General features: G+C 48.3%; 1 protein-coding gene across 1 annotated transcript in view; it reads right to left on the reverse strand.

Moving 5' to 3' along the window:
- The window catches only part of LOC146202317 (uncharacterized), an 80,577-nt gene extending 60,720 nt beyond the window's left edge, over positions 1 to 19,857 (reverse strand). The window contains exons 1-2 of the mRNA XM_084588082.1: positions 19,470 to 19,857; positions 17,171 to 17,236 (exon numbers count right to left, since the gene is read on the reverse strand). Coding sequence (XP_084444208.1) covers positions 17,171 to 17,183 — 13 coding nt within the window. The 5' untranslated portion in view covers positions 17,184 to 17,236; positions 19,470 to 19,857. The remainder of the gene's footprint in view (positions 1 to 17,170; positions 17,237 to 19,469) is intronic.
- Positions 19,858 to 20,118: the final 261 nt, after the last annotated feature.

Here is a 20,118-nt window from a genome sequence, read left to right on the forward strand (position 1 = left end):
TGCGCTCAACTTTACGAATGGTGCGCAAAGCCTGGGAGGGGCGCGGAGAAGACCCAACTGTAGTAAAATTCATTGTGAACCTCCTGAATCGCTTACATAACACTAAGGAACTCGTTGAGGCCAGCATGAAGTCAGCCCAGGCTCGTTCCAAAGTGTACTATGATAAGTCAGCCCATCAAAGGACGTTTCGTATCGGGGACCAGGTGATGTTGCTGAGAGGTTCAAGGCAGAATAAGCTCGAAGTACAGTGGGAAGGACCTGCTGAAGTCGTTGCAAAGCTTTCTAACACTAACTATGCAGTGAAAATCCCCGGTAGGCGTAAAGAAGTGCGCATTTATCATTGCAATCTTATGAAGCCTTATGTGCAGAGGGAACCCGTGGACCATTCCCGAACATTCCCGAGGAGATGGGTGACAACTTGATTTGCCTCAACGGAGAAGAAAGCAACGCTCAGGAGCTTCTCAAAAAAACGGAGCAGAGAGAACTAAAGAAATCTCAGCTGTCCGATCTGGGCGAGCTAATAACAGTTTGAGGCCTGCTTCATGGACAGGCCAGGCAGGACTGATTTGACTGAGCATGATATTGAGCTGACTTCAGACGTGCCAGTGCGATCAAGGTGCTACCGATTTTCTCCAAGGCAAAGAGAAATTCTGGATAGGGAAGTAACTCGCATGCTGGAATTGGGAGTAATAAAACCCTCGGAAAGCGATTATGCTTCGCCTATGATCTTGGTAGAAGCTCCAGGTAAAGACCCTATGCCTGTGGTAGACTACCGAAAGCTAAATTCTCTCACCAGGGATCAAGTGTATCCTATTCCGAATATTGAGGAGAGAGTAGAACAGGTCAGTAGAGCGGCCTATGTGACTACGCTGGACCTTACTCGAGGATACTGGCAAGTACCGCTCACTGAACGCGCCAGCAGATACACGGCTTTCGTCACTCCGACGGGCAGCTACCAGCCAACAATGCTGAGTTTCGGGCTCAAAAATGCTCCATTTTGTTTTTCCCGACTCATGGATAGGGTTTTAAAGGGGTGTGAAACATTTGCGGTGCCCATTTAGATGACACTGCGGTTTTTTCACTCATGGGCGGACCCTATAGTACATCTAAGAGCTGTACTGAGCCTTTTGCATCAAGCTGGACTAACCGTAAAGACCGAGAAATGTTGCCTGGCAAGGGCGACCGTGGACTACTCGGGTCACATTGTAGGTCAAGGTTTCAGGAAACCCAGCGAGATTAAGATTTCTGCGGTAGCAGACTACCCGCGGCCGAGCACGAAGACGGAAATTCGGGCATTCTTGGGGCTGACGGGATACTACAATCACTACATCCCTAACTATTCAGCTTTGGCTAGCCCCCTGACCGATGCTCTCCGCAGGACAGAACCGACAAATGTAGTCTGGGACAAACAAAAGGAAGCCTCCTTCTTAAACCTGAAGGCTGTGCTAATTAGCCGTCCGGTATTGCGAGCTCCAGACTACGACCGAGAATTCACGGTCCAGTGTGATGCAAGCGATCGAGGTTTAGATGCTGTTTTCTGCCAGAGGGATGACGATGGTAATGAGCACCCCGTGCTCTACCTGAGCAGAAAACTGAGCTCTAAGCTCTAAAGAGAGGGCTTATTGGGCGTCAGAGAAAGAGTGCGCTTGCATTGTATGGGCCATTCAAAAATTGCAGTGCTATCTTGGAGGGGCCAAATTCACAGTAGAGACGGACCATTGTCCCCTGGCTTGGCTGCAAACTGCGACATCGAAGAACAGTCGCCTTCTGAGGTGGAGCTTGATTTTACAGCAGTACAATTTTGAAATAAGATACAAAAAGGGGAAGTTAAATGGGAATGCGGATGCGCTTAGCCGCTGTTTCTAAGCGGTCCGAGGTGCTCCTCACCATGTATCCAAATTGATACTCAGGTTCTTTTTTTTTCGTGCGCTTGTATATATGTGACTATGTAAAGCAGCATGTTTGGTTTCTCTAGGCATACGTGGGCCCTGAGCGTCTTGAGTGTGGGCTTTTCTCTGACAACGATGGCAGTTTTCTTTTGACCTGGTCTCTTCAGACGGGAGCCGAGTGCTTGTTAGACGTGTGGTTGAGTTTCAGAGACAGCTCAAGCAATTTGGCCTACGACAATCAAGACAATGCGACAAGCGAGAGCGAGCTTCAAGCATTCATGTGCAGGCCATTAAGTCGTCTCTTCATCCGTGACTCTTCTGGCAGGGGAGAAGGCTGTTGTGACAGTGCATGGTCCGCGCTTGCGCACTATTGTGCGCCTGTGGGCATGGTATTGATATGTGCTGTTTGTGCAAGGGCTCTAAGTGAGCGTGTTCACATGAATCTTTTTGTGTGAGCATGCTTTGCTTTGTCGTGACCCTACAACTGCCAAGTTGGCCCTGTCAAGGGAACGTCAAGAAAAATACAAAGAAATGTCGCCCTGTGAGAAATAGCCGGAAGTGCTTTTGTTCAACTGTTCACCCTTCCTGTTGAGAGGCGCTATTGTCAAGTGAGGAATGCTTATTGTCCAAAGGAAACGATCGGAGTGACACGTCCGCTGACATGAAGAAAGGAGCATGAGGATTACGGCCATTAGAGGATTTCCCGTGAATGCAGGAAAGAGTTGCAATTGCCGGAAAGGGACAATGCTGGGAGCAGTATTCGTGGCGCGCACGTACACTTGGGTTTCTGAGAAGGAAATCCACTTGCCAGAACCAACATAGCGGATCTTTGCAGAAGAATCGAAATTTACCTCCTCGCCGTTCCCAAGCTCTACCCAACAAGTGACCACGCCCAACGAAACAATACTGGACCAGTCAGTGCATCAGACCATCAGTGTAGTGATGTGTTCGAGTGGTTGCCGATATCTGAGGGGTGTGCCCTGGAACTGATTGGTCAGCATCTTCAGAGAGGGGCTGGACATAGGGGATTTAAGGACGTTGCAGAGCATGAAATGAGGCTCTGAGCCCTGGGTAAACGGCTCATCCAGACGCTTCTCGCTATGCACTCTTAACGCTAGCCATTTTGCTGATATACCCTTTTTTTGTCATGTAAATAAGTTTCTCAAAGTGCCATTAAACCTGCTTGTATATATTTTACCAACTTTGAAGATTCAATCCTTCCTCAACCCGGAGTCTCTGCAAGCTACCAAGTGAAGGCCGGGTCGACTTAGTCCCAGCGTCACAACAGTATCAAAGGAAAGACAATACAGGTGTTGATTTCAGCCAGAGTTCACGACACCACGAAAGATGTATACTTCGTCTCACAAAATGTTTGCAGTATTACGAAAGGCCAGCGCGCCATGAACCAAGCGCACTCGGACACTTGCGCGCGAGCAAGGCAAATTCGTTTTCCTTTTTGTTTGCATTTTGTAAATAATGTACAAAACTCCCCATGTACTTTCTTGCTATCGCTCCCCTGTGCACTTCCCCTCGCTATCGTCTCCCCATCATTTTGCTTTCCCGTCAGCAGCTCCAGTGCTTCAGATTTCAGATATCAGTTGACGCAGCCAGCAGCACTCTTTTCCTTCCTTTTTGTTTGAATAACCACTACCCCCACCACCTATAATAGGCAATTGTGCTCCCACTGTTGCCCTTGCCGATTCGAGGTGCGTGTCGGAGCACAGTTATCTATTACAGTGCGCATTTGAATGGGTCAGGGAGCCCCTGCCTTTCGCAGTGGTGCAAATAGTATATATGGGCCACATAAATATTTCCCATGATATCGCACCTTTCCATTTTTGGTATCCACTTGAGCTATCGTGAATTTATGTCGACGATGTATCATCAACTTGCTCAAGCTTCCACTCTATCAAGAACAGTGAACAACAAAACGATGCTACGATCGGCCTACTTTTCATTTACGTTACGCACATTCGGTCATGACCAAATCGAGCGGCGGCGGTGTGCGTCGCTGCTGCTGCTCAAGTTTAGCCGTGGTAAGGCAAGCTAGCACCCCGCAATCCTGCCATTCGCTGTAGTCAAGCTAGGAACAGGTGAACGCTTCCCCCTGCGCACGGCAAGGAGACGAATGGGGCTTTGAAAACCCACCCTCCAACAAAAGAAAGCTTCTCTACAAAGCCAAGGTTGGGTTGCTCAGCCACTGGGGGCAAGACCGGCAGGCACTTTCTCAGTCGTGAATCAGTGCCGTAGCCTGGTGGCAGAATTTGAACTAATACCAAGATGGCTGACGTGGTACCCCCGCTATTAGCTGCGAGATCGACCTAGAGGTGGCACCACCGCCTCTCCGGTAGTGTGGATCGGCAGGCAGCGGCGCTCGCAGAAACGCAAGCGGCGTAGGTCTGCTTCTGAGTTTACGGCGGGTTTGTTGGCGATGAAAACGTGTCTTCTGCAGTATTTCTGCAATGTTGCAGAAAAATATCCAAGGATTTCACTAATGCAGCAGAAGAAGCGCGGATTTTAGAAAAACAAGGCATGGAACCACCAGTCTTCTAGATTTACTTTGCACGTTTCTTCCGCTGTACCACGCTCACGCGCCTAATACTTGGGCCTGCCTAATGACAGCTTTGTTTTTCTTATCGACTTTTAAACAGTGTGCGCGTCTCATGCGAGTGAGACAGCCGAATTTAGTGCCAAGCCCACGCAGATACAAGGTTCGTGCTCTGACCTGCAGTACTTTAGAATAAATTAAGAAAGCCTGGTTCATTATATCATGCTTGAGTCGAGGATTAAGCAGGTTAAATGTAGCACTGACAGCGTACTGCATGGTGAGTTTCTTTAGACTGAGTGCACATCAACTCTGGCTAGACAACCACGCACAAGAATTCCCCAAAAATGAGATCACGCCGACACTGTACAGGAAACCTCGCTGCACAGGAAAGCTGATTGTTCACATGTACAGCACTGAGTGGATTGAATTTGCCGAGCTCACAAAGATGCGAATGCTTTTTGCAGCCACTGTCATAGAATGCGATAGTGTATTACTGCACGCGCCACTAACTGTAAATGATTTCCTGAAACTGAGGAAAATATAAGGGACTTCTGATGTGTGTGATGTTGATATATAATGGTAAATTAGTAGTGTACCTACTTATTTTGTTTTGCAATGCCAATAAATTTCACCGTGTGAGAAAACTTTTACACACTTTAAAAAATTTACGATAATCAGCGATCAATTTTCACTAACGTTAAAGTGCAAGCTACGAATCACTCGCTTCGAAGACATCGTCATAAACTGTGCATGGGCACTGTCATGTTCTGGCAAGCAATTTTAAATGCTGAAGATTTCTTATCACTAATTATTGAGCAGTGACTAAGTCTTATGCGAAGTAAAATATCAGGGTTAATTCCAAAACAGGTGCCGGATATAAAACTATTCCGAAAGAAATGGAGATCATCTTATTATCACGAGACTATAAGGATGTATTTATTCCCTAACTAAACACTGATAATTAAGCCCGCATGAAGCTGTTTTACTCCCCTTGTCAGAAATGACGAGTTTGCTCGGAAGACAGCACTTAGACAAAAAGGGATTATAATGGTCATAATAGGCTACAAGTAAAGTACATTGATCTAGGTATATTTTCTAATATTTAGTGTAACAATTAGGTGCAGGGGAGATGTTTCCCAAACATTTGACCATTTTCTCTAAAGCAAAATGTACTCACTACCCCTGTTACGGATGCGCAAAAGCCTTCAACAGCAAAACAAAAAACAAAAGCATATTGGCCCGGGGTTTAACGCATGAAAGCGCATCGGCTATGACGAATGATTGCAGAGGCTAATTTTGGTATCGTTCTTTTTTTCATTATTACCACCACATCCACCACGTGAGATTGTTTAATGTGCAGTCGAATCCCACAGCAGAGGAGCGCTTTTCAAAACGGTCGTGATTGAATTCCCCGTTCTCGAAATCAGCCGTCGAGCGCCCTTACCACTGAGATACCGCGACAGAGGTCTAAAAGCAAAAAAAAAAATACTCACACAACTCTATCATGCATACAGAAGACATAGCAGGCATAGAGTGGCCTGCTCAAACTACATTCTGCTATGAAGCAGTCTGCGGTGGCATATCTTTCAGTATCTGTGGTATTCCAAACAAACGGGAAAGTGCGATTTCTGAGCGTTTGCATTAACTTTTATTGACTGCAGTGACCTGTTTTGCTTTGCTACGGTGCTAACGACAGTACCACTTCGTTTGAGACACCGCGTGTCAAAGGATCTCAAGCGTTGAAGACCGCGATGGATGATGTCCTTATCCAGCATGACATACTCGATACGGACAAGTATTCTTTTTTAATAGAGTGTGGGGTAATAGCCTGTTCAAATTTCTTTTGCAAGAGGCATATAGGTAAGCAAAAGCACACAGGAACCACGAAACAAACAAAACACTCCTGTACACGCCGCATGCGCGCACATAAATCACTGCGGGCTGGCACGCGACGCAAAAACGCATCCACACTGAGCAGGTTTCGCCGCTGAGCCGCAAGGTGGCGACTCTGCTCGATCTCGAGGCCAATAGTGTTCTAGAATTGAGAAGTGTGCTGTCTGCCGCCGGCGAGCTGGTCGTTTCAGTGATGACAAGAGAGAGGGCGCTATGTGCAGGAGGAGCGCATGAGCGCTGAGCAGACAGCTTGGTGAACTGCCTCCGTCACCGCTAGTTCTTCGGACCCCGAAGGCGCGCACCAATAAATTGTGTCGCTTTAGCTCCCACACGCTTGTCTAAATGTATTAAACCGATTCTGTGCATGAATAAATTAACTAGTTCCCTATAAAAGTGGCCGTCGTCAATGTACTTAAGTATAAGCGGCGAGACACATACATGCGAGGCCCCTCTTCTCCCACAGAAATGGCTCGGGGAGAATCAGGTGTTGGAAAAAACTGTGCTGTCATAATTTTAATCTGCTGGGAATCAAAGAACATACCATGACTATGCGGGATTGTGTTTAAGACTACTTTTCTGGTGTCGAGTCAGATACAGATTGTTGATGAAATAATTATCAACAGTAATAAATTTCCTGAACGTATTCGGTAGTTTATTTCTCAAACATTATCAGCAGGCCCAATGATGAATGTCTAACGTATATTTATGACCACATAGATTTTTATTATCGGATGCACCGGCTTATTCGGGCTAGACTGCGGTCCCTCATCAATGCTCGCGTGAACTTTTTAAAAAACCAATGGAGGGTGTTTTAGGCTAAGCTAGCGTACTTTAATTGTTTGCGCCACATGTAAATACAGATATGTGAAGATTGCTTGGAGACACAAATCATGTTAGGGAGTTGAATACTTATTTGAATGTGGGCGGATACATATGAACAGGTAGTTGTATAAATATGAAACAGATTAGTAAGAGCTCATAGGAATGCACGAAACCACACAGCGGACGACTTTAACAACCAGCAGGGTAAACAATTCGCGACTTAAGTGAATATAAATAAATCGCTCAAGAATATGGTACCAACATATGAAATGCTACTGAATTATATGAAAATGTCACTGAACTACGAGTATGTGAATGAATTAAGTTGCTAAATTTGAAAGCTCACAAGATGCGGACAGAGTCATTAAATAGAGCCCTCAAACACGATTACTTGCACCACCTCACCTTCAGGTGCTTTATCTGCTCTGCTTTAGAGCTCTGCTCTTGGTTTATGCGACCACATAAAAATGGAGTCGCATTTGGACGTAGAACTTCACTATGCGAAGTGTCATTTCTCTATCATGGGTAGGACATCAAGGCTAAGGAACCTCTGTGCTTTGAAAAAACATAGCAAAATAACGGATGCTGCTTACGTTAATCATAAGTCTTGAACTAAACAAAAAATGTGACTCTTCCAGCATGTTTATGAGCTTTGAAAGCTCCGCAGATGGATAAAGAAGACCTCTGTGGTCAAAGTTTGAGAAGAATTCATTTTCTTGCACGCGCATGATTTATTCGAAATGAAATATGAAATATGCAGAACAAGTACTGCATTTTGATTTGTGCTTGGAGTTGGAGTTTTCTTTCTTTAACAAGAAAGGGGAAGCCAAGGCAAAAGGCGACAAGCCTGACTGGGCCTTGGCTCCCAGTCAGGCTTGTATACTGCCACATATACTGCATTATAAGCTGTGACCTAGAACTGTACCTATAGTGACGTACTCATGAACATCTGGAGGAAGGTCGTTCAATGTAGCTTTGACGTTCTCGAACCGTCCCTCATGAACCAAGCGGTCAAGCTCATTAATTGGAAAGGGCGCGCAGTGAGCAAAAAAATAAAAAGAGAGCATTCAGTAGGGGAGGGCACAGGAGCCAAAGGAGACGAACTGGAACTGTGCCTGCGCTATCTGCAGACACATTTTCCTGCTTGACCAACCACCAACAACATATCATAGTACGACACAGAAGCAATGCGATGCAACAAAATTAACGCAGAGCACGAGCCGCAGAAGCAGACTACCCGAGCCTTTCCTCTGCGGCGCACGCACTTCTGATGCGCTCCTGCGACTGACAGCGCCCCTTACGCTTTTCATCGCTCCAGCGACCACCTCGCTCCCAGGGAGCCGCTCTGCTGCTGTGACTGCGAGCGGACGCATGCCACATCGGCTCCGTCAAGTTTCGCTAATTATTGCGGCGTATCAACTCGGGCCCTCTTGAAATTTGTGCTACTGTATTCCTAACATCATCAGGATACTGTGAACGCCAAATATAGCCAGGTGGCCCAATTTTCATTTAGCGAGGGGAGATTTTCACTCCGCCACGAGGAGTTGGCGCTAGGCCTAACGGCTGCGTCGCTCCCGGAGGCAGTGACTCACCCTCGTCACCTATCAAGATGGCTTCTCAAGCTTCTCTGAGGGGATACGACCCTTCCGAAATGGTATGGAAGACTGTTTCGACTGTCCAACCTGAAGCTGTGACGGAACCTGCCCGTTTCAAGCACGAGAAGCTCTTTCAACTTGTCAGCCGGCGTTCCAGAGCCGGCTCCAACAAAGCGGCTGCCACACCGGCGGCGTCCCAAACCAAGCAGCAAGCGCCAGCGCACGAATCTGCCTCATCGCTTCGAAATCAAGCTAAGCCGTGTCTGTGGAAGCCCCGTCCTATGCCACGGATGCACCCTCAAGACTATGTTGTCATCATCAAGCCCAGGGTCACCGCGGACCTGAGGAACACCTTCCGACGCGGTGAGCTAGGCAAGGCACTGAACTCGCACCTAGGCATTTCTGCTGCCGACAATGTTCTCGACATTGTACCCGCATGGGAGCAGAATCTGCTTGTTGTAGGGACACGAAATCCAGACCTCGCCGATCGCCTCATCGGCGAATTTAATTTGCCAACTGGTAAAGGCCCCCTACCAGTGCACGGGAATTTAAAGCTTACCGGAGACGTGTGCCGCGGTATCATCGGGGGCATCGCCGACGATGAAACAAGCGCGACGCTCACTGCCCAAATTGTCTGGCGAGGAGGCCAGATCGCCAGCATCCGCCGGCTCGGAAAATCAACCATCGCGCTCATCACATTTGTGGGAAAGGTGGTCCCGCGATACGTCCACTACAACGGGGAACTTACACCCGTCCGAGAATATAAGCGAACTGTGCCGGCATGTGTAAAGTGTGGTGCTGTAGGACACCGCTCGGACATTTGCCCCACGCCGAACTCGCCAAGGTGCGGCCTTTGCGGCCAAACTGTGACTGTGACGCAGGACGGTCCTGCGCCACACGAATGCAACCCGACCTGTGCAATCTGTGGATTAGCCCACCCCACGGGATCGAGAGATTGCACAGCCAAATTTCGCCGACTCCATCTTGCCGGAGCCAGACCTTCACAACCTGAAGGACCTGAGACGCCAGCGTCTGAAAGCAAGCAAGGTCACTCCACCGGCAGAGCCAATGGCGGAGCGCCACGGTGCGATCCTACAACCGGCTCACACCAAAGTGACGTGAACACAGACTCCTCCTCTCCCTTACAGTCGTCAACTGGGAAGAAGGGGAAGAGGAAGAAGAAAAACAAGAAAAAGAAGCAGACGCCGCCACCGCCCCCCAACGGAGACGATGCTAAGCACTTCCCCGCCCTCAATCCAGATGGCGCTGCCGGATCCCGGGCCCCGGCGCAGCAACAAAACATTCAGGTGAGCAGCTGGGCGCGGGCCGCCTCCTGCGTTCCCTCATCCTCACTCGCTTCCCCTTCCTCGATACACGGCGTTGATGTCGAAAGCCGCAGGCAAAATGAGCAGCTTAAAGCGCAGATCGGGCAACTGCTCGCCAAAATTCAAAATTTAGAGGAAAAACTGTCCGCTGTGACGGGTGTCTCGAGTCCCGACGCCATGGAGAGTGAGCCCGAATTGCCGCCCGCGTTCGCGTCGGCAATGGCCGCGATGGAGGCGCGCCTCACCTCCCATTTCCAGAAAATGGTAGAAGCGGCCATGGGCTGCTTGGAGACCAAATGTAAGGCATCGGTCCCTGCAGCCATCACCCGCTGCATGAAGTCAACCACCCGAACGAGTCATCGGCTCGAAGGGATCCAAGCCTTCAACAGGCACAAGAAAATTGTCGTCAGTCCCACAGATGCGAAATCAGAGGACTCCAAACCCGCACCCCCACCCGGTGCTGGCTCTGGGTCGGAGTCTCATAACCCCCCATCTATCATTTCCGTTCCTAATCATGGCAGGACGGCTTAACACACGTTCCTCTCCTCCCAAAGCTCACAATTCCATAACCGTAACGCAGTGGAACTGTAGAGGCTTTAAGGCTCGGCAGAAACGCGCGAACCTGCGTCTCTACCTCGAAACATTCGAGGCTTTGCCCGCCGTGGTCGCCCTCCAAGAGCCAGGAGCGGCAGCCAAGTTGACTAATTACGCGACGTTCCAGCATGACCCTTTGTCGTGTCTCCTCGTGCACAAATCATACACAGCCACCGAAATTGACCTCGATCTCAACATACCCTATTCATACATGATGGTGAGGATCCTCCCCCTTAGGCGATCGGATCCTGCCCTGCACGTGCTTAACGTATACTGCTCCCCGAAAATAAAGCGAGTGACCTTCGCGGGCCTCTTTAGCCGTGCGCTTAAAGAGGCGGGTCGTGATCCCCTGCTTATTGTGGGTGACTTCAACGCCCCTAGCCAGCTATGGGGCTATCGTAAGGAGGAAGTGCGTGGACGCATGCTGGCAGAACTGGCTTCCACATTGGGCCTCACCCTCCACACCGACCCAGCATTTCCCACCCGCGTAGGCAACTCGGTGACCCGAGACACATGCCCGGACCTCACCTTCACTCGCAACATAAGACACGCAGACTGGATCAACACCGAGGAGACCCTCGGTAGCGACCACTGTATCCTCAACACAACAGTTTACACACGCCCCCTGAAGCGCCCCACAACGAAAGCCCGCATCCCCGATTGGACTACCTTTCGCCAAAATTTTCCAACAGAAACTAACACGAACATCACAGAGCAGGGCTACACGACCTGGTCCCAGTCAGTCATGGCGCACCTTCACTCCCATGAAAAACAAATACAGCTCACAGAGGTAGTTACGGACGTGGACAACCACCTCCTGCATCTCTGGGAAGCACGCCGTGGCCTCACGCGCCGCTGGAAGCGTCAGAAACACAACAAGAAGCTGAAAGCTCGCATTGCGGATCTCACCAGGCAGGCAGCAGAGTACGCGGCCCAACTCGCTGACTCTAACTGGGTGGACCGTTGCAACACGGCGGCGAGGCAAATGTCGAGCCGCAACACGTGGCGGCTCTTCCGAGCCCTCATCAATCCAACACAGACACGCACGGAAACGCAAAAACACCTACACAAAGCCATGCACTCATTCCAAGGAAACACAATGCAACTGGCAGTGGCGCTACGCGATCGCTACCTGTGCACAATTCAGGACCCCCGCGGATCGGCCTATTCCTATGCAGGCAGGGAAAACTCAGAGTTGGATAACCCATTCCGGCTCCACGATCTGCGGGCCAGTCTGGCCAAAATGAAAAAGGGCACTGCGCCAGGCAGGGACAAGGTCACCGTTAAACTTCTGGCGAACCTCCCTGACACGGCGCACCAGTGCCTTCTTGACTATATCAATGCAATCTGGACAGGGGAAACCCCCCTTCCCATTGAATGGAAGACGGCTCTCGTCACCTTTATTCCCAAAGCTGGGAAACCAATCGACACGGACAACCTCCGACCCATCTCTCTCACCTCGTGTGTGGGCAAATTGATGGAGACGATGGTGCGGGATCGGCTGTCTGAGTACCTTGAACAACACAACACTTTCGCGGACACCATGTTCGGATTTCGCCCACACAGATCCGCACAGGATGTCCTGCTTCAACTCGACCGCGAAATACTGAACCCCATCACATGCACAAGAAACGACAAAATCGTCCTCGCCCTGGATCTCAAAGGGGCATTCGACAATGTAACACACGAGGTCATACTCACGCACTTGAGTCAAACGCACTGCGGCACGAACACTTTCAACTACATCAAACAATTTCTCACAGACAGACTGTCTTATATTCGAATACAGGATCAAGAACACGGACCTTTTTTGCTCGGCACGAGGGGCACTCCGCAAGGCGCAGTGCTGTCCCCTCTGCTATTCAACGTTGCAATGATGCGTTTGCCTGCTCTGTTGGGTGCGGTCGAAGGTGTGCAGCACGCGCTGTACGCCGACGACATCACCCTCTGGACCACGCAAGGGCGTCTGGGGGACATGGAGACAAGCCTGCAAACGGCTGCTAGCATAGTGGACCGCTATGCCCGCGGCTGTGGTCTCCAATGCTCACCGCAGAAATCTGAATTCGTGCATCTGCGCCCCTCGCGCTCATGCTCGAACCAAATCAATCTCACCTTGCAAAGCGGTACCATTCAAGAACCTAAGGAAATCAGAGTTCTTGGGCTCTTTATACACAACCAGAGACGATGCGACACAATACTCGCCAAGCTCCGGCAGGTGGCGGACCAGGTGGGCCGCATGGTCCGCCGGGTTTCCAACAAGCGCGGTGGGTTACGATGCAAGGACGCCTTGCGGCTGGCGAACGCATTCGTGACTAGTCGAATCTTGTATTCGACTCCCTACCTCCACCTGCGGAAACAGGAGGAGGATACTCTCGAAGTTATCCTCCGTAAAATCATGAAACGAGCACTGGACCTCCCGGTCTCCACCTCTACCAGCCGTCTCATGGCGCTGGGTGTGGTGAATACTTTCAAGGAGCTTCGGGAGGCCCACCTCACCAATCAGTACACGCGTCTAACAAAGACAGAGTCGGGTCGCCGTCTTCTTGCCCGACTTCACATCCAACACACCCAACTCACAGAGGAGAGATGTCGCATTCCCGAAAAATGGAGACGCGCCCTCCATGTGCGGCCTCTCCCCGCCAACATGTCCAAAGAGGACCATAATGGTCGGCGCCTGGCGCGGGCGGAAGCCTTGGACCGCCATTATGGAAGCAAACCAGGAGTTTTCTATGTGGATGTCTCCGGCCCAAACTCTAGGGGTTGGTACACAGCCGCGGTCATCCACAAGGGCAAAACAGTAGATGGCCTTACGTTCAAGGCCCAGTCACCAACACACGCAGAAGAGGTTGCCATCGCCCTCGCAGCCTCTGACTCCTCCTCCAAATACATCATAACCGACTCGCGAGGGGCTTGTCGGAACGTCCAGCAAGGGTGGACTGCTCCTCTAGCTTATCGCATATACAAAAATTGCAGTCGAGATTCGGATCCCGCGTACCGATCTCTCGTTTGGGCTCCAGGTCACCAAGGTCTCCAAGGGAATGAGGCAGCCGACGCCGCCGCCCGCGCGCTTTCTCTCCGGGCATTTCCCATGGGACCCGACGCGGACCGGGATTTTGATTTCAGCCCAGCGTACAAATTTAAAGAAATATGTGAATATTACAGATCTACGCACCAAACTCTTCCCACCCCGTGCAAAGGACTGGGGAAGGCTAACGAGCGGGTGCTCCTGCGCCTGCTCACCAATACGATGTTGTGCCCGGCTATTCTAAAACATTTTGATCCGCAATTCGACGGGCTGTGCTCGCACTGTGGGGAGGTGTCTGACATCTACCACATGGTGTGGGCCTGCCAGAAAACCCCATCTTTGCCCCCTATCCCCAACCCCACCCGAGAGAACTGGGAGGCGACCCTGTCCGGCTGCTGCACCCTAGAGGCCCAAAAGGTCTTAACGCAGCGCGCCCGGGCTGCGGCAAACGCCAATGGAGTGCCTGTCTAGGCATCCCACCTAGTGTACAAACCTATATGTATTATAATAATAAATGTTTTCACCACCACCTCGCTCCCATTGCAGCGTGCCCAAGACGGCACACTTCTCAATTCTAGAACACTATACCCCTGCCTTGAGCTGGACATTCCCGACTGCATACTGCAGAAAGTAAAAACGAAGTGCTGATTATGAGGGAAAGACACCTGAATTACAGTTCAAGCTTAACTGCACTCTGCTGCTTGCTAGCACAGGTCAGTCACATCCACAGCACATGCTAAAGGAAAAAAAGTGAGAGAAAGCACCTTATGTAACACACACATGCAGCATACTAGCAGACTTCATTATGCCGCAAAACATGGCCTTTATCAGAATTACTCAGTATAGAAGGTTCAATGATGAATAATAGATTTTTTGGCTTGTTGGTGCACAATACACAGAGGACAAACTGTCAGGCTAGTTGGTTTTCCATAAGTTTCAGCAGCACATAACAGGACAAGGACAGAGCATGGAGAAACGCACACAACAAAAAACACTGAATCAGACTTGAAAACAAAGGTATATAAAATGAGGTCGTGTAAAGGGTGCCGATGAAATCAAGGATAGAATCAGGTATAACTACAGATGAATTCAATCTGTGCTGGCCCATTCATCCTCGAGCTTCATGATCATGGCTGCTTCCCCAATTTTGCCTGTAAGCTTATTATGGCATTTGTTCAGAATGGTATATGTTCAAAAACTGGGAAATTTTCCATTGCTGTCACATTTGCGAAACTTTAAAAAATGATGACACTCTAATATCCATTGCTACACTCTATAAAATAGTTTTATTTATATATCTGCCAGTTTCGCCAATGTATGCCTTGCCAGAAGATAGTGGAATGGAGTATACGACGATTTCTGTACATGCTATGATGGGATTCTTGTATTATATAGTATGAGTGTTTCTCTTTGTCATATCTATCAATAAAAGACTAATGAAGCGCAGCAATATTAAATGTTCACTGTCCAGAAATATGCAGTGAACAGTTGCAAATGTGACAGCCATGCAAAATTTTCACCTGTTTTTGAACAAACGGCCCTCCTGAGAAAGTGCGAAAACAAGCTCACACATGAAATAATGGAAGTTGCCATGATCGCAAACCTCGAGGATGAATGCGTGAGCACAGCCTCCGTTTTCCTTTCACGCAAGGAGGTTCCTTTCGTCAGTGGTTTTACCCGATTTTATCCTTGGTTTTCTTTGCCCTTTACATGCCCTCACTTTATATATCTTTTTTTCTTTTAATAGTCCGGTTCAGAGCATGCCTGTCCTGTATATTCCTCAGTGCTCTGTACTCGTCCTGCTACGCTCTGCTGAAAGCGATTAGCAGCGCAACGGCGACAGCACAAAGAGAGAAATAACACAAGTGCATACTACCAATTGTTATGAAAACAAGGAGCCAACATGTTCCTTCCCACCCAATCACGTCACACCGCAATGTAGTAAAATCTTTCTATCACCCGTGCGTACAGCCAATCAACAATAAAATTTTTACCTTTTTGAAAGCAAAGATATCAAATATCTTAGCCAAAGCAGTGTCCACCCAAAGAAACAAAGCCAAAGATACACAGAAAAAGCAGTCACACATTGAGACCAGAAGCAATCACGAGTCACACACACCTAAAAACGAAACAAAACAGATTTGCCACACGGCACGCAAAACAGACAAGCCGACCTTCCCACTATACATAACCGAGCCAGACTACTGCGCCTCAAGTTTCTTTTCCTTCTGCTTAATGGCGACATGAAAATCGATACGAGTAAGTACTTAATAAAGTCAAACACGCGCACTACCAGAACAAAACACCAACAGCACTTAACCGAGTACAGATTTCACGATATATTCAGGTACTCTTTCTTCCCACAAGCAATCCGTGAGTGGAATAGTCTGCCTTGCGATGCTGTCAACTGCGCATCACTCAAAGATTTCATCGCCAACATATCACGCTTTATTTTGCAATAACGACTACGATGCTGGTACGCTAACTCTTGCACTCTTTTTTCCTTGCTGACGATGACATCCCGACTTTCTTATCTGACTCTCGCTTATTATATTTTTTTAACCATGTTGCTCAATATGCTACTTTTTGTTTTACCTTTTGTATAATGCATATTGCCTTGTTGGACTACAATCGCCTTTGTGTTGGCGCTTACTTGACCTGTGTTATTCTAGTGTATGTGATGTCCCACTCCTGCGACGGCCTCAAAGGTGAGGCCAGCAGTATGTTCAAATAAATAAATAAAATAAATAAATAAAATTCTCCAAGATATTTTATTTCTGTGCACAGTTAGTGGTCACTGACACATCTGCTGCCTTTCTTTTTTTATCTAAAAAGCCGCTAAAATTTAATGTGCCACTTGATGAGTACTGGGTGGACACTGCTTTTGGCTTATTTGGTATATGTTTAATTCTTGAAAAGGAATAAAATTCATTGTTTATCACTCTTATGAGTGGGTGATAGAAAAGTTTTGTGAGATAGCAATGTGTCGTCTGCTTAGGTGTGAAGGAAAAAGTTTCGCTCATTTTCATAATAATGGCTGATAGTATGTGCTTCTGAGTTCACTCTCTTTGTACTACAGTTGTTGAGTCATTGTTCCTGTGTTCATTGACAAATCATGCAGCAGGGCACAGACAGCATATCTGAAAAGCCAGAGCTCCAAAGGAGTAAGGAAGAATGGTCTGCTCACAATCCAGGGACCTGTAATTACAATGGTGTCGTAAAGCCCTCCTATCTGGCAGAGCATTGAGACCTGTGGGCTGTAACGATTGTTAAGGCTGCACCAATGCATGGCATCATCTCCAATATGTTCTACGTACAAAAATAAGAATTTAAGTGGAGAATACGAGTGAAGACAGCAAATCTAACAGAACATTTGAACTTTCTGGTACAATCCTGCAATATACTGGGCAGTACATGTTTAGTCACTCTGCAAGCCAATATCACGCGAAAGTAATATTTTCATTGCATTTTCAGCCTACCTATTCTCTGCATGACGTAGCTATACCATTATTTCGGCACCAATCCGCTACGCAGGCAGGACACGTCTGCAAAAAAAAAAAAAAAAAAAAAAAAAAAAAAAAAAAAAGGGAAAGTTAAAAGATAGCAAAGTCGCGCACTACTGCAAAGCACTGGACGTTTTGAATTGTATTTTAGGCGCCTTCCGCTTAATCACAACTACAAAAATACATATCATGCACGATTCACACCTAAGGACTAATTTTTCTTCAACTACGAAATTTCCATGACCTTTCCTTTGTCGCCGTGCGGCTGTGCACGGGTGGACGTAATAATTGCTCCCTCATTCCTAAACTCCACATTGCCTTGAGGGTTCCCTCTAAAACGCTACCAAACGCTCATAATAAGAAACACAAATAGAGAGAGAGGCGCGGGGCACTCGTTTCCGGAGCTTTGTGGTTTAGTGTCACGAGCAAGTTTAGTGTCACTTTCAACGAGTGCACTCGCGTTTAGTGTCATTCGCATCGTGTCACACGATGAACTTTAATGACACTCGCAGCCGAACACACTCAGCGGGAAGTGAGTTTGGCGAACTCACTACACTTTGTCCGGCAGGCGAGTGTGTAGTCTCGACAGCAGGGCAGTGACATATATCACTCATACATTTTTGAAAATTACAATGTTTTGAAATGTTTATCGTAATTTCATGAGCGTTTCTATTAATAGGCATGAGATTTAAGCTGTCACAAACTGAAAACGATGCGTACACATGAATAGCTACCCTCGCTCTCAGTGCTTGCGCTAACGCGAAGGAGTTCGTCTGCTGCGCTGCACTTTGATGGTATGCGGTATCTCAAGCTCACGACCAGCTTTCTCAAGCTGCATCAACGAAGTCGGAGTTATTTGTAACCCAATCTCTAGAAAGTCGTCATTTGACAGGCAGCATTTCGCTCAAGCGCCGGCCGGAGACACCACCGCTTTTCCTCCCGCAAACCGCCAGCGCCAAGCCAGCACCTCGTTGTCACCGGCGTCAGAAAAGTGTGCGAGAATTTGTTTTTCCCGTAAATAATTATCCCTGAAGTAAAGCAATGTCAGTAATTAATCCTTCTTGGGGATCGTTGACCTATACCGAGTCGCTAGTAGGTGTAATTGCTGCGACACAAGCAAATTTCTGCTCACAGCTTCATAGCCATCGTTGCCGGCGGCGCGGCACAGCTCACCCTTGCAGTACACGTATACGCTATCTAAGTCGTCGATTTGAATTGCACCTGTCACTTATTATGAACAAACAGCAAGGTTGACAATAAGGCAGTGCCACGAGTGAGCCATATATTCTATTAAGCTGGTCATACGAAAGCGCCGCCCACTGATACTTCGATGCGAAACTATATATAGGCCTAGCGACGACCACGGAGGAGCGCACGGCCAAGCGCTACTTGCACCGCGCGCTCTGCCGTTCACGGGCGTTCGATGGGCGGTACTACAGCGGAAAGCTAGTAGAATCCGGTGCTGTGAACGCTGCGAACTTGTCGCCTACTTTCGTGATACTACGGAAGCCGGACCTTTTTCGACGTTGTGTACAACGGCAAGAAGACGTGACGATGCTGCCGTACGTGGGTGCTGCACCGCTGGACATTTTAGGCTGCATAGGAGCGCCGTCGGACATGATTTCGTGTGAAAAATGCACGCTGCTCTGAATCATACTAGCTCGATAACTTTTCGCGCTTGAACACCGGTGACTCCGCTCCACATGCATATACTCGCTACTGGCATTTTCTCGGATAACGATGCAAATCAGTCGCAAAGCTATATACGTTCGCGATAACCGCGGTTAGCAGTTTTGCATGAGAACAGCAGTAACCATGCACGTTAGCGAAAAGCGCGGTCAAGCTAACATGCCCGTGCGAAATCGCGATGTTTTTTTTAGTCAAGTCCATGTACTCAAATGCACAAATAGCTTGGGGTCATTGTGCTTGCAATAAGATTGAATTTTAAGGTATTTTCATGAAAACTAATTAATATCCACATACGGCTGCAGCATCCGCATCACACTGCCGTCATTTCAAAATGACGCTTCATTTTGCCGTGTGACAACCGAAAGTGTCACTCTTCCTATGTAAGTGCACTTCGTGAAAGTGTCACTAAACTTGCCCGTGTGACTGGGGTATAAGTACTACATGCATGTCTTGTGGCAGGTATCGCCTCAGGCTTGTAACTTCATGCCAGAGCGAACAAAATGCGCAGTAGGTTGCAACTGTGTTACAGCACTTCATCCATAAAGCAATAACATCCGAAAAGTATTCTTCATGCACTGTTACTTACATTCGGGAGTGACTAGCCGCTCCTTTCATCCAAAGCAACAAAGCACACATTGTCTCGACGAAGTCATGGCTCTTTACAAAAGCTTCAGGGCCAAAAGAAGGTCTCGACTAGCGTATAAGTGGCACATTGCTTTAACAGCACAGCCGAATAACCGCACAATAAACAAACAACACAAAATGAGTTCGAAAAACGAAATTCCAAAGAAGCACCACGGAACGACCAAACCCGCCAACTCTAGCAACAAATGACGCCAAAACGGGAGCGGCTAAAACTCGCCATGAATAATGCCAGTGTTGCCTGGATTTTTGCTGGACAGCCGCCCTGAATCCCTAGCAATCCCTAGGTCGGATTGTCCCTAGTTGAGGGCACGGCGTGCCGGCGGGCCACCGCCACCCACCCTGCTTGGGGAGGGCGAGACTAAAACCCGCCATGAATAGAGTTTTTTCGGCTAAAATTTTGTCCCTAGATTTCCCCAAACGCATTGAACGCCATGTTTTTACAAAGTACCTAAATGCTGACTATTATGTGCCTAGTTGAGTCTGAATTTGTCCCCAGATTCGTGGCGGGCTGGCGGGCTTTTCGGCTCTTTCATTCCTCGTCGCCGACGGCGTCCAGAGCTTTTGGATTGACGAGCTGGACGACGCCGTCG

This window comes from Amblyomma maculatum, chromosome 1 (assembly GCF_055883805.1).
Source record: "Amblyomma maculatum isolate TAMU_Amacu chromosome 1, ASM5588380v1, whole genome shotgun sequence".
NCBI lineage: Eukaryota > Metazoa > Arthropoda > Arachnida > Ixodida > Ixodidae > Amblyomma > Amblyomma maculatum.